The following is a 15764-nucleotide window of genomic DNA, read 5'->3' as shown; positions in this document are numbered from 1 at the left end:
CTGTAATGAAGCGACCAGAACTGAGCACAGTACTCCAAGTGGGGTCTGACGAGGATCTTATATAGCTGCATCATTATCCCCGGACTCCTAAACTCAATCCCTCGATTGATAAAGGCCAGCACACCATACGCCTTCTTAACCACCTCCTCCACCTGCGGGGCCGATTTTAGAGTCCTATGGACCCGGACCCCAAGGTCCTTCTGATCCTCTACAGTACTAAGAGTCTTTCCCTTTATATTGTACTCCTTCATCCCATTTGACCTGCCAAAATGGACCACGATGCATTTATCTGGGTTGAAGTCCATCTGCCACTTGTCCGCCCAGTCTTGCATCCTATCTATGTCCCGCTGTAACTTCTGACATCCCTCCAGACTATCCACAACCCCACCAACCTTCGTGTCATCGGCAAACTTACCAACCCATCCCTCCACTTCCTCATCCAGGTCATTTATGAAAATGACAAACAGCAAGGGTCCCAGAACAGATCCCTGGGGCACACCACTGGTGACTGACCTCCAGTTAGAAAAAGACCGATCTATACACACTCTCTGCCTCCTTTGGGCAAGCCAGTTCTGGATCCACAGGGCAGCAGCCCCTTGGATCCCATGCCCTCTCACTTTTTCTAGAAGCCTTGCATGGGGGACCTTATCGAACGCCTTGCTAAAATCCATATAAACCACATCTACCGCTTTCCCTTCATCAATGTGTTTAGTCACATTTTCGAAGAACTCCATCAGGCTCGTAAGGCACGATCTGCCCCTGTCAAAGCCATGCTGAGTATTCTTGAGCATACTAAACCTCTCTAAATGCTCATATATCCTGTCCCTCTGGATCTTCTCCATCAGCTTACCAACCACTGAGGTTAGACTCACCGGTCGGTAATTACCTGGGCTATCCCTGTTCCCCTTCTTGAAAATAGGAACCACATCCGCAATCCCCCAATCCTCCGGCACCTCTCCCATCTCCATCGACGACGCAAAGATCATCGCCAGAGGCTCTGCAATCTCTTCCCTCGCCTCCCACAGTAACCTGGGGTACATCCCATCCGGACCCGGCGACTTATCTATCTTGATGCCATTCAAAGATTCCAGCACAACCTCTTTGTTAAAGTCCACATACTCAATCTTTTCAGTCCACCGCACGCCCACAGTACATCCACACAGGTCCTTCTCCTCTGTGAAAACCGAGGCAAAATACTCATTAAGCACCTCTGCCAAATTCTACTGGTTCCGTACAGACTTTCCCGCCTTCACCTTTTATAGGCCCTATTCCTTCACTTCTCATCCTTTTACTCTTCACATATTTATAGAACGCCTTAGGGTTTTCCTTAATTCTACTTGCCAAGGCCTTCTCGTGACCCCTTCTGGCTCTCCTAATTTCCTTCTTTAGTTCCTTCCTATAAACCGTATACTCATCTAGATCCCTATCTTCGCCAAGCTCTCTGAACCTTTTGTACGCTTTCCTTTTCTTCTCAACTAGGTCCCGCACAGCTTTCGTGCACCACGGTTCCTTTAACCTACCAATCCTCCCTGTCTGCTTGGAACATTGTCCTGTAGAACCCTAGACAGACATGCCTTGAAAAACAGCCACCTCTCTTCAGTAGATTTCCCCAAGAATACCTCCTTCCAATTCACTCCTCTAATTTGCTGCCTTATGTCTTCATATTTCCCCTTACCCCATATAAACGCTTTCCTAGCTTGCCTGATCCTCTCTTTTTCCAATGCAAGTATAAAGGAGATAGAGTTATGATCGCTATCCCCAAGATGCTCTCCCACTGAGAGATCTGACACTTGTCCAGGTTCATTGGTCAGTATCAGATCAAGTACAGCCTCTCCTCTTGTAGGCTTGTCCACATGCTGTCAGGAAACCCTCCTGAACACACCTAACGAACTCCTCCCCATCCAATCCCCTTACCCTAGGGATATTCCAATCTATGTTTGGGAAATTAAAGTCTCCCATCACAACAACTCTGCTATTACTGCATCTCTCCAGGATGTGTTTCCCTATCTGCTCCTCCACCTCCCTGTTACTATTGGGCGGCCTATAGAAAACTCCCAGCAAAGTGATCGACCCCTCCCACTCCGAACTTCCACCCACAGAGACTCTGTAGACAATCTCTCCACAGCATACACCTTCTCTACAGATGTGACACTATTCCTGATCAGCAGTGCCACTCCACCCCCTCTCTTGCCTCCCTCCCTGAACTTCCTGAAACATCTGAATCCCAGCACCTGTAGTATCCAGTCCTGTCCCTGAGACATCCAAGTCTCCATAATGGCCACCACATCACACTTCCAGGCATCGATCCACGCTCTGAGCTCATCCCCTTTATTCACTATACTCCTGGCATTAAAGTAAACACATCTCAATCCTTTGGTCTGAGCTCTCCCCTTCTCTATCCCCCGTCCATCCTCCCTCTTGCACTGTCTATAACCCTTCTCTGTTTGCGAGCTAACTTCCTCGCTCCCAGTCACCTCATCTCGATCCCCTCCCCGCAACCTATCTAGTTTAAACTCTCCCCAGTAGCCTTAGCCAACCTTCCCGTCAGGATATTGGTCCAGCTGGGATTCAAGTGCCACTCGTTTTTTGTGTACAGCTCACACCTGCCCCTAAAGAGGTCCCAATGGTCCAGGAACCTGAATCCCTGCCCCCTGCACCAGTCCCTCAGCCACACATTCATCCTCCACCTCACTCCATCCCTGCCCTCACCTTCCCGTGGCACAGGCAGCAATCCTGAGATTACTACCTTTGCTTTCCTCCTTCTCAGCTGTCTCCCTAATTCCCTATACTCTCTTTTCATGACCCCTTCCCCCTTCCTTCCCACATCAGCAGTACCAATATGTACCGCTACCTCCGGCTCCTCTCCCTCCCCACTCCGGATTTCTGGGAGTTGACCAGCGACATCCTGGATCCCAGCCCAGGGAGGCAGACCACCATCCGAGACTCCCGCCTGCCTCCACAAAAACGCATTTGGAATACTGCGCCCAGTTCTGGTCACCACACTACCAGAAGGATGCGGAGGCTTTAGAGAGAGTGCAGAGGAGGTTTACCAGGATGTTGCCTGGTATGGAAGGGCTTAGAAGATGTGACTAGGGCGGTTGATGGAGGAGAACCGGTGGATGCGGTGTTTTTGGATTTCCAAAAGGCGTTTGATAAGGTGCCCCATAAAAGGCTGCTGAAGAAGATTAGGGCACACGGAGTTGGGGGTAGTGTGTTAAAGTGGATTGGGGACTGGCTATCCGACAGGAAGCAAAGAGTCGGAATAAATGGGTGTTTTTCCGGTTGGAGGAAGGTAACTAGTGGCGTGCCGCAGGGATCGGTACTCGGGCCGCAACTGTTTACCATTTATATAGATGATCTGGAGGAGGGGACGGAGTGTAGGGTAACGAAGTTTGCAGACGACACAAAGATAAGTGGAAAAGTGAATCGTGTGGAGGACGGAGAAGATCTGCAGAGAGATTTGGACAGGCTGAGTGAGTGGGCGAGGATATGGCAAATGGAGTATAACGTTGAGAAATGCGAGGTTATACACTTTGGAGGAAATAATAACAAATGGGATTACTATCTCAATGGAAACAAATTAAAACATGCTACCGTGCAAAGGGACCTGGGGGTCCTTGTGCATGAGACGCAAAAGCCCAGTCTGCAGGTACAACAGGTGATCAAGAAGGCAAATGGGATGTTGGCCTATATTGCGAGGGGGATAGAATATAAAAGCAGGGATGTCTTGATGCACCTGTACAGGGCATTGGTGAGGCCGCAGCTGGAATACTGTGTGCAGTAATGGTCCCCTTATATGAGGAAGGATATATTGGCATTGGAGGGAGTGCAGAGAAGGTTCACCAGGTTGATACCGGAGATGAGGGGTTTGGATTATGAGGAGAGGCTGAGGAGATTGGGTTTGTACTCGTTGGAGTTTAGAAGGATGAGGGGGGATCTTATGGAGACTTATAAGATAATGCGGGGGCTGGATAGGGTGGAGGCGGAGAGATTCTTTCCACTTAGTAAGGAAGTTAAAACTAGAGGACACAGCCTCAAAATAAAGGGGGGTCGGTTTAAGACAGAGTTGAGGAGGAACTTCTTCTCCCAGAGGGTGGTGAATCTCTGGAATTCTCTGCCCACTGAGGTGGTGGAGGCTACCTCGCTGAATATGTTTAAAGCGCGGATGGATGGATTCCTGATCGGTAAGGGAATTAAGGGTTATGGGGATCAGGCGGGTAAGTGGTACTGATCCACGTCAGATCAGCCATGATCTTATTGAATGGCGGGGCAGGCTCGAGGGGCTAGATGGCCTACTCCTGCTCCTATTTCTTATGTTCTTATGTTCTTATGAGAGATTGGGTAAACTGGGGTTGTTCTCACTGGAAAGACGGAGGATGAGGGGTGACCTAATAGAGGTGTATAAAATTATGAAAGGCATAGATAGGGTGAACATAGAACATAGAACAGTACAGCACAGAACAGGCCCTTCGGCTCACGATGTTGTGCCGAGCTTTATCTGAAACCAAGATCAAGCTATCCCACTCCCTATCATCCTGGTGTGCTCCATGTGCCTATCCAATAACCGCTTAAATGTTCCTAAAGTGTCTGACTCCACTATCACTGCAGGCAGTCCATTCCACACCCCAACCACTCTGCGTAAAGAACCTACCTCTGATATCCTTCCTATATCTCCCACCACGAACCCTATAGTTATGCCCCCTTGTAATAGCTCCATCCACCCGAGGAAATAGTCTTTGAACGTTCACTCTATCTATCCCCTTCATCATTTTATACACCTCTATTAAGTCCCCCTCAGCCTCCTCCGCTCCAGAGAGAACAGCCCTAGCTCCCTCAACCTTTCCTCATATGACCTACCCTCCAAACCAGGCAGCATCCTGGTAAATCTCCTCTGCACTCTTTCCAGCGCTTCCACATCCTTCTTATAGTGAGGTGACCAGAACTGCACACAATATTCCAAATGTGGTCTCACCAAGGTCCTGTACAGTTGCAGCATACAGTGGGAACGGTGAACGGTGGGAAGCTTTTCCCCAGGTCGATGGTGAAGTTCACGAGGGGTCATAGGTTCAAGGTGACGGGGGGGGAGGTTTAACACGGATATCAGAAGGACATATTTTACACAGAGGGTGGTGGGGGCCTGGAATGCGCTGCCGGGCAAGGTGGTGGAGGCAGACACACTGGGAACGTTTAAGACTTATCTAGAGAGCCATATGAACGGAGTGGGAATGGAGGGATACAAAAGAATGGTCTAGTTTGGACCAGGGAGCGGCGCGGGCTTGGAGGGCCGAAGGGCCTGTTCCTGTACTGTATTGTTCATTGTATCACACAGAAGGTAAGACTCAATCCATTTGCTCAGAGACTGGAGTCTCAGGAAGACTCTGGGGAGATGAGGAGCACAGCACGGGGGGGTGGGGAGGAGCACAGGATGCGGGGGGGGGGAGTAGGAGCACAACATGGGGGGGGAGGAGCACAGCACGGGGGGGGAGGGGGGGGAGGAGCGCAGGATGGGGGGGAGTTAGTTATCCTGGAATGATAACTGAGTGTGTGAATGTTCTCTCTCTGTTTCCAGTGATGTTTTTGAGTAAGAAACCCAAGGAGAAAGAGCTGGATTCTAAGAGCCAGGTGATTGAGGGAATCAGCAGGCTGATCTGTACTGCCAAACACCAGCAAACCATGCTCAAAGGTAAGGAACTGTCCAACCAGGAACCCAGCGCCCAGCACCAACATCACACAGCGGAACCACAACACAACCCCGTCAACACCGTGTCCAATCACAGTGACAGTCAACACCGTGTCCAATCACAGCGAGAGTCAACACCGTGTCCAATCACAGCGAGAGTCAACACCGTGTCCAATCACAGTGAGAGTGAACACCGTGTCCAATCACAGCGAGAGTCAACACCATGTCCAATCACAGTGAGAGTGAACACCGTGTCCAATCACAGTGAGAGTGAACACCGTGTCCAATCACAGTGAGAGTGAACACCGTGTCCAATCACAGTGAGAGTGAACACCGTGTCCAATCACAGTGAGAGTGAACACCGTGTCCAATCACAGTGAGAGTTAACACCGTGTCCAATCACAGTGAGAGTGAACACCGTGTCCAATCACAGTGAGAGTGAACACCGTGTCCAATCACAGTGAGAGTGAACACCGTGTCCAATCACAGTGAGAGTGAACACCGTGTCCAATCACAGTGAGCACCGTGTCCAATCACAGTGAGAGTGAACACCGTGTCCAATCACAGTGAGAGTGAACACCGTGTCCAATCACAGTGAGAGTGAACACCGTGTCCAATCACAGTGAACACCGTGTCCAATCACAGTGAGAGTGAACACCGTGTCCAATCACAGTGAACACCGTGTCCAATCACAGTGAGAGTGAACACCGTGTCCAATCACAGTGAGAGTGAACACCGTGTCCAATCACAGTGAGAGTGAACACCGTGTCCAATCACAGTGAACACCGTGTCCAATCACAGTGAACACCGTGTCCAATCACAGTGAGAGTGAACACCGTGTCCAATCACAGTGAACACCGTGTCCAATCACAGTGAGAGTGAACACCGTGTCCAATCACAGTGAGAGTGATCACCGTGTCCAATCACAGTGAACACCGTGTCCAATCACAGTGAGAGTGATCACCGTGTCCAATCACAGTGAACACCGTGTCCAATCACAGTGAGAGTGATCACCGTGTCCAATCACAGTGAACACCGTGTCCAATCACTGTGAGAGTGAACACCGTGTCCAATCACAGTGAGAGTGAACACCGTGTCCAATCACAGTGAGAGTGAACACCGTGTCCAATCACAGTGAGAGCGATCACCGTGTCCAATCACAGTGAGAGTGAACACCGTGTCCAATCACAGTGAGAGTGAACACCGTGTCCAATCACAGTGAGAGTGAACACCGTGTCCAATCACAGTGAGAGTGAACACCGTGTCCAATCACAGTGAGAGTGAACACCGTGTCCAATCACAGTGAGAGTGAACACCGTGTCCAATCACAGTGAGAGTGAACACCGTGTCCAATCACAGTGAGAGTGAACACCGTGTCCAATTACAGTGAGAGTGAACACCGTGTCCAATCACAGTGAGAGTGAACACCGTGTCCAATCACAGCGAGAGTGAACACCGTGTCCAATCACAGCGAGAGTGAACACCGTATCCAATCACAGTGAGAGTGAACACCGTGTCCAATCACAGTGAGAGTGAACACCGTGTCCAATCACAGTGAACACCGTGTCCAATCACAGTGAACACCGTGTCCAATCACAGTGAGAGTGAACACCGTGTCCAATCACAGCGAGAGTGAACACCGTGTCCAATCACAGCGAGAGTGAACACCGTATCCAATCACAGTGAGAGTGAACACCGTGTCCAATCACAGTGAACACCGTGTCCAATCACAGTGAGAGTGAACACCGTATCCAATCACAGTGAGAGTGAACACCGTGTCCAATCACAGTGAGAGTGAACACCGTGTCCAATCACAGCGAGAGTGAACACCGTATCCAATCACAGTGAGAGTGAACACCGTGTCCAATCACAGTGAGAGTGAACACCGTATCCAATCACAGTGAGAGTGAACACCGTGTCCAATCACAGTGATCACCGTGTCCAATCACAGTGAGCACCATGTCCAATCACAGTGAGAGTGATCACCGTGTCCAATCACAGTGAGAGTGAACACCGTGTCCAATCACAGTGAGAGTGAACACCGTGTCCAATCACAGTGAGAGTGAACACCGTGTCCAATCACAGTGAGAGTGAACACCGTGTCCAATCACAGTGAGAGTGAACACCGTGTCCAATCACAGTGAACACCGTGTCCAATCACAGAGAGAGTGAACACCGTGTCCAATCACAGTGAGAGTGAACACCGTGTCCAATCACAGTGAGAGTGAACACCGTGTCCAATCACAGTGAGAGTGAACACCGTGTCCAATCGCAGTGAACACCGTGTCCAATCACAGTGAACACCGTGTCCAATCACAGAGAGAATGAACACCGTGTCCAATCACAGTGAACACCGTGTCCAATCACAGTGAGCACCGTGTCCAATCACAGTGAGAGTGAACACCGCGTCCAATGACAGTGAGCATCGTGTCCAATCACAGCGAGAGTCCACACCGTGTCCAATCACAGTGAGAGTGAACACCGTGTCCAATCACAGTGAGAGTGAACACCGTGTCCAATCACAGCGAGAGTCAACACCGTGTCCAATCACAGTGAACACCGTGTCCAATCACAGTGAACACCGTGTCCAATCACAGTGAGAGTGAACACCGTGTCCAATCACAGTGAGAGTGAACACCGTGTCCAATCACAGTGAGAGTGAACACCGTGTCCAATCACAGTGAGAGTGAACACCGTGTCCAATCACAGTGAGAGTGAACACCGTGTCCAATCACAGCGAGAGTGAACACCGTGTCCAATCACAGTGAGAGTGATCACCGTGTCCAATCACAGTGAGAGTGAACACCGTGTCCAATCACAGTGAGAGTGAACACCGTGTCCAATCACAGTGAGAGTGAACACCGTGTCCAATCACTGTGAGAGTGAACACTGTGTCCAATCACAGTGAGAGTGAACAGCGTGTCCAATCACTGTGAGAGTGAACAGCGTGTCCAATCACTGTGAGAGTGAACACCGTGTCCAATCACAGTGAGAGTGAACACCGTGTCCAATCACTGTGAGAGTGAACACCGTGTCCAATCACAGTGAGAGTGAACACCGTGTCCAATCACAGTGAGAGTGAACACCGTGTCCAATCACAGCGAGAGTCAACACCGTGTCCAATCACAGTGAGAGTGAACACCGTGTCCAATCACAGTGAGAGTGATCACCGTGTCCAATCACAGTGAGAGTGAACACCGTGTCCAATCACAGTGAGAGTGAACACCGTGTCCAATCACAGTGAACACCGTGTCCAATCAGAGTGAGAGTGAACACCGTGTCCAATCACAGTGAACACCGTGTCCAATCACAGCGAGAGTGAACACCGTGCCCAATCACAGTGAGAGTGAACACCGTGTCCAATCACAGCGAGAGTCAACACCGTGTCCAATCACAGTGAGAGTGAACACCGTGTCCAATCACAGTGAGAGTGATCACCGTGTCCAATCACAGTGAGAGTGAACACCGTGTCCAATCACAGTGAGAGTGAACACCGTGTCCAATCACTGTGAGAGTGAACACTGTGTCCAATCACAGTGAGAGTGAACACCGTGTCCAATCACTGTGAGAGTGAACACCGTGTCCAATCACAGTGAGAGTGAACACCGTGTCCAATCACTGTGAGAGTGAACACCGTGTCCAATCACAGTGAGAGTGAACACCGTGTCCAATCACAGCGAGAGTCAACACCGTGTCCAATCACAGTGAGAGTGAACACCGTGTCCAATCACAGTGAGAGTGATCACCGTGTCCAATCACAGTGAGAGTGAACACCGTGTCCAATCACAGTGAGAGTGAACACCGTGTCCAATCACAGTGAACACTGTGTCCAATCACAGAGAGAGTGAACACCGTGTCCAATCACAGTGAGAGTGAACACCGTGTCCAATCACAGTGAGAGTGAACACCGTGTCCAATCACAGTGAACACCGTGTCCAATCACAGTGAGAGTGATCACCGTGTCCAATCACAGTGAGAGTGAACACCGTGTCCAATCACAGTGAGAGTGAACACCGTGTCCAATCACAGTGAGAGTGAACACCGTGTCCAATCACAGTGAGAGTGAACACCGTGTCCAATCACAGTGAACACCGTGTCCAATCACAGAGAGAGTGAACACCGTGTCCAATCACAGTGAGAGTGAACACCGTGTCCAATCACAGTGAGAGTGAACACCGTGTCCAATCACAGTGAACACCGTGTCCAATCACAGAGAGAGTGAACACCGTGTCCAATCACAGTGAACACCGTGTCCAGTCACAGTGAACACCGTGTCCAATCACAGTGAGAGTGAACACCGTGTCCAATCACAGTGAGAGTGAACACCGTGTCCAATCACAGTGAGAGTGAACACCGTGTCCAATCACAGTGAGAGTGAACACCGTGTCCAATCACAGTGAGAGTGAACACCGTGTCCAATCACAGTGAGAGTGAACACCGTGTCCAATCACAGTGAGAGTGAACACCGTGTCCAATCACAGTGAGAGTGAACACCGTGTCCAATCACAGTGAGAGTGAACACCGTGTCCATTCACAGTGAGAGTGAACACCGTGTCCAATCACAGTGAGAGTGAACACCGTGTCCAATCACAGTGAGAGTGAACACCGTGTCCAATCACAGTGAGAGTGAACACCGTGTCCAATCACACTGAGAGTGAACACCGTGTCCAATCACAGTGAGAGTGAACACCGTGTCCAATCACTGTGAACACCGTGTCCAATCACAGTGAGAGTGGACACCGTGTCCAATCACAGTGAGAGTGAACACCGTGTCCAATCACAGTGAGAGTGATCACCGTGTCCAATCACAGCGAGAGTGAACACCGTGTCCAATCACAGTGAGAGTGAACACCGTGTCCAATCACAGTGAGAGTGAACACCGTGTCCAATCACAGTGAGAGTGAACACCGTGTCCAATCACAGTGAACACCGTGTCCAATCACAGAGAGAGTGAACACCGTGTCCAATCACAGTGAACACCGTGTCCAATCACAGTGAGAGTGAACACCGTGTCCAATCACAGTGAGAGTGAACACCGTGTCCAATCACAGTGAGAGTGAACACCGTGTCCAATCACAGTGAACACCGTGTCCAATCACAGTGAGAGTGAACACCGTGTCCAATCACAGTGAGAGTGAACACCGTGTCCAATCACAGTGAACACCGTGTCCAATCACAGTGAACACCGTGTCCAATCACAGTGAACACCGTGTCCAATCACAGTGAACACCGTGTCCAATCACAGTGAGAGTGAACACCGTGTCCAATCACAGAGAGAGTGAACACCGTGTCCAATCACAGTGAACACCGTGTCCAATCACAGTGAGAGTGAACACCGTGTCCAATCACAGTGAACACCGTGTCCAATCACAGTGAGAGTGAACACCGTGTCCAATCACAGTGAGAGTGAACACCGTGTCCAATCACAGTGAGAGTGAACACCGTGTCCAATCACAGTGAACACCGTGTCCAATCACAGTGAGAGTGAACACCGTGTCCAATCACAGTGAACACCGTGTCCAATCACAGTGAGAGTGAACACCGTGTCCAATCACAGTGAACACCGTGTCCATTCACAGTGAGAGTGAACACCGTGTCCAATCACAGTGAGAGTGAACACCGTGTCCAATCACAGCGAGAGTGAACACCGTGTCCAATCACAGTGAGAGTGAACACCGTGTCCAATCACAGTGAGAGTGAACACCGTGTCCAATCACAGTGAACACCATGTCCAATCACAGTGAGAGTGAACACCGTGTCCAATCACAGTGAACACCGTGTCCAATCACAGTGAACACCGTGTCCAATCACAGTGAGAGTGAACACCGTGTCCAATCACAGTGAACACCGTGTCCAATCACAGTGAGAGTGAACACCGTGTCCAATCACAGTGAACACCGTGTCCAATCACAGTGAACACCGTGTCCAATCACAGCGAGAGTGAACACCGTGTCCAATCACAGTGAGAGTGAACACCGTGTCCAATCACAGTGAGAGTGAACACCGTGTCCAATCACAGTGAACACCGTGTCCAATCACAGTGAGAGTGAACACCGTGTCCAATCACAGTGAGAGTGATCACCGTGTCCAATCACAGCGAGAGTGAACACCGTGTCCAATCACAGTGAGAGTGAACACCGTGTCCAATCACAGTGAGAGTGAACACCGTGTCCAATCACAGTGAACACCGTGTCCAATCACAGTGAGAGTGATCACCGTGTCCAATCACAGCGAGAGTGAACACCGTGTCCAATCACAGTGAGAGTGAACACCGTGTCCAATCACAGTGAGAGTGAACACCGTGTCCAATCACAGTGAGAGTGAACACCGTGTCCAATCACAGTGAACACCGTGTCCAATCACAGTGAGAGTGATCACCGTGTCCAATCACAGCGAGAGTGAACACCGTGTCCAATCACAGTGAGAGTGAACACCGTGTCCAATCACAGTGAGAGTGAACACCGTGTCCATTCACAGTGAGAGTGAACACCGTGTCCAATCACAGTGAGAGTGAACACCGTGTCCAATCACAGTGAGAGTGAACACCGTGTCCAATCAGAGTGAGAGTGAACACCGTGTCCAATCACAGTGAGTGTGAACACCGTGTCCAATCACAGTGAACACCGTGTCCAATCACAGTGAGAGTGAACACCGTGTCCAATCACAGTGAACACCGTGTCCAATCACAGAGAGAGTGAACACCGTGTCCAATCACAGTGAGAGTGAACACCGTGTCCGATCACAGTGAGAGTGAACACCGTGTCCAATCAGAGTGAGAGTGAACACCGTGTCCAATCACAGTGAGTGTGAACACCGTGTCCAATCAGAGTGAGTGAACACCGTGTCCAATCACAGTGAGTGTGAACACCGTGTCCAATCACAGTGAACACCGTGTCCAATCACAGTGAGTGTGAACACCGTGTCCAATCACAGTGAACATCGTGTCCAATCACAGTGAGAGTGAACACCGTGTCCAATCACAGTGAGAGTGAACACCGTGTCCAATCACAGTGAGAGTGAACACCGTATCCAATCACAGTGAGAGTGAACACCGTGTCCAATCACAGTGAGAGTGAACACCGTGTCCAATCACAGTGAGAGTGAACACCGTGTCCAATCACAGTGAGAGTGAACACCGTGTCCAATCACAGTGAGAGTGAACACCGTGTCCAATCACAGTGAACACCGTGTCCAGTTTCCTGAAGGGTTTGATGGTCACTCATTGTAACCCGCTCTGGACAGCACAGTGGTTAGCACTGCTGTCTCACAGTGCCAGGGACCCGGGGCAGCACGGTGGCACAGTGGTTAGCACTGCTGTCTCACAGTGCCAGGGACCCGGGGCAGCACGGTGACACAGTGGTTAGCACTGCTGTCTCACAGTGCCAGGGACCCGGGGCAGCACGGTGGCACAGTGGTTAGCACTGCTGTCTCACAGTGCCAGGGACCCGGGGCAGCACGGTGGCACAGTGGGTTAGCACTGCTCCCTCACAGTGCCAGGGACCCGGGGCAGCACGGTGACACAGTGGTTAACACTGCTCCCTCACAGCGCCAGGGACCCGGGGCAGCACGGTGACACAGTGGTTAGCACTGCTCCCTCACAGAGCCAGGGACCCGGGGCAGCACGGTGGCACAGTGGTTAGCACTGCTGCCTCACAGCGCCAGGGACCCGGGGCAGCACGGTGACACAGTGGTTAGCACTGCTCCCTCACAGTGCCAGGGACCCGGGGCAGCACGGTGACACAGTGGTTAACACTGCTGCCTCACAGCGCCAGGGACCCGGGGCAGCACGGTGACACAGTGGTTAGCACTGCTCCCTCACAGTGCCAGGGACCCGGGGCAGTACGGTGGCACAGTGGGTTCACACTGCTCCCTCACAGTGCCAGGGACCCGGGGCAGCACGGTGACACAGTGGTTAGCACTGCTCCCTCACAGTGCCAGGGACCCGGGGCAGCACGGTGGCACAGTGGGTTAGCACTGCTGCCTCACAGCGCCAGGGACCCGGGGCAGCACGGTGGCACATTGGTTAGCACTGCTCCCTCACAGTGCCAGGGACCCGGGGCAGCACGGTGGCACAGTGGGTTAGCACTGCTGCCTCACAGCGCCAGGGACCCGGGGCAGCACGGTGGCACAGTGGGTTAGCACTGCTGCCTCACAGCGCCAGGGACCCGGGGCAGCACGGTGACACAGTGGGTTAGCACTGCTGCCTCACAGCGCCAGGGACCCGGGGCAGCACGGTGACACAGTGGTTAGCACTGCTCCCTCACAGTGCCAGGGACCCGGGGCAGCACGGTGACACAGTGGTTAGCACTGCTGCCTCACAGTGCCAGGGACCCGGGGTAGCACGGTGACACAGTGGTTAGCACTGCTGCCTCACAGTGCCAGGGACCCGGGGCAGCACGGTGACACAGTGGTTAGCACTGCTGCCTCACAGTGCCAGGGACCCGGGGCAGCACAGTGGCACAGTGGGTTAGCACTGCTGCCTCACAGCGCCAGGGACCCGGGGCGGCACGGTGACACAGTGGTTAGCACTGCTGTCTCACAGTGCCAGGGACCCGGGGCAGCACGGTGGCACAGTGGTTAGCACTGCTGCCTCACAGTGCCAGGGACCCGGGGCAGCACGGTGGCACAGTGGTTAGCACTGCTGCCTCACAGTGCCAGGGACCCGGGGCAGCACGGTGGCACAGTGGTTAGCACTGCTGCCTCACAGCGCCAGGGACCCGGGGCGGCACGGTGACACAGTGGTTAGCACTGCTCCCTCACAGTGCCAGGGACCCGGGGCAGCACGGTGACACAGTGGGTTAGCACTGCTGCCTCACAGCGCCAGGGACCCGGGGCAGCACGGTGGCACAGTGGTTAGCACTGCTGCCTCACAGCGCCAGGGACCCGGGGCGGCACGGTGACACAGTGGTTAGCACTGCTCCCTCACAGTGCCAGGGACCCGGGGCAGCACGGTGACACAGTGGGTTCACACTGCTGTCTCACAGTGCCAGGGACCCGGGGCAGCACGGTGGCACAGTGGTTAGCACTGCTCCCTCACAGCGCCAGGGACCCGGGGCGGCACGGTGACACAGTGGGTTCACACTGCTGCCTCACAGTGCCAGGGACCCGGGGCAGCACGGTGACACAGTGGTTAGCACTGCTCCCTCACAGCGCCAGGGACCCGGGGCGGCACGGTGACACAGTGGGTTCACACTGCTGCCTCACAGTGCCAGGGACCCGGGGCAGCACGGTGACACAGTGGTTAGCACTGCTGTCTCACAGTGCCAGGGACCCGGGGCAGCACGGTGGCACAGTGGTTAGCACTGCTGTCTCACAGTGCCAGGGACCCGGGGCAGCACGGTGGCACAGTGGTTAGCACTGCTCCCTCACAGTGCCAGGGCCCCGGGTTCAATTCCCGGCTTGGGTTGCTGTCTGTGTGAGTTCTCCCCGTGTCTGCGTGGGTTTTCTCCGGGCGCTCCGGTTTCCTCCCACATTCTGACAGACGTGCTGGTTAGGGTGCATTGACCCGAACAGGCACCGGAATGTGGCGACAAGGGGAATTTCACAGTAACTTCATTGCAGCGTTAATCAAGGCCTTACTTGTGACACTGATAAATAAACTGAAGAACAGACTTCAGAGTGATGAATGACTGGGCCAGGATTGACTCACCTGAAGAAGGGGCTAAGAGCTCCGAAAGCTTGTGTGGCTTTTGCTACCAAATAAACCTGTTGGACTTTAACCTGGTGTTGTTAAACTTCTTACTGTGTTTACCCCAGTCCAACGCCGCCATCTCCACATCATATCTCATAGAAGACAGAGGGTGGTGGTGGATGGAAAATTTTCAGACTGGAGACCAGTTACCAGCGGTGTACCACAGGGATCAGTGCTGGGTCCTCTACTATTTGTGATTTTTATCAATGACTTGGAGGAGGGGCCTGAAGGGTGGGTCAGTAAATTTGCTGATGACACCAAGGTTGGTGGAGTAGTGGATGAGGTGGAGGGCTGTTGTTGGCTGCAAACAGACATTGATAGGATGCAGAGCTGGGCCGAAAAATGGCAGATGGAGTTTAACACTGATAAGTGTGAGGTGATTCATTTTGGTAG

General features: G+C 52.3%; 1 protein-coding gene across 1 annotated transcript in view; it reads left to right on the top strand.

Annotated features, from left to right (window-relative positions):
* LOC144493935 (phosphofurin acidic cluster sorting protein 2-like) overlaps window positions 1–15764 on the top strand; it is a 410987-nt gene that overhangs the window by 375779 nt on the left and 19444 nt on the right. Inside the window, exon 24 of the mRNA XM_078213510.1 lies at window positions 5570–5683. Coding sequence (XP_078069636.1) covers window positions 5570–5683 — 114 coding nt within the window. The remainder of the gene's footprint in view (window positions 1–5569; window positions 5684–15764) is intronic.

The sequence above is a fragment of the Mustelus asterias genome, chromosome 5 (assembly GCF_964213995.1).
Source record: "Mustelus asterias chromosome 5, sMusAst1.hap1.1, whole genome shotgun sequence".
NCBI lineage: Eukaryota > Metazoa > Chordata > Chondrichthyes > Carcharhiniformes > Triakidae > Mustelus > Mustelus asterias.
The sequence above is the reverse complement of the archived record's forward strand: the minus strand, read 5'-3'. Positions and strand labels throughout refer to the sequence as shown.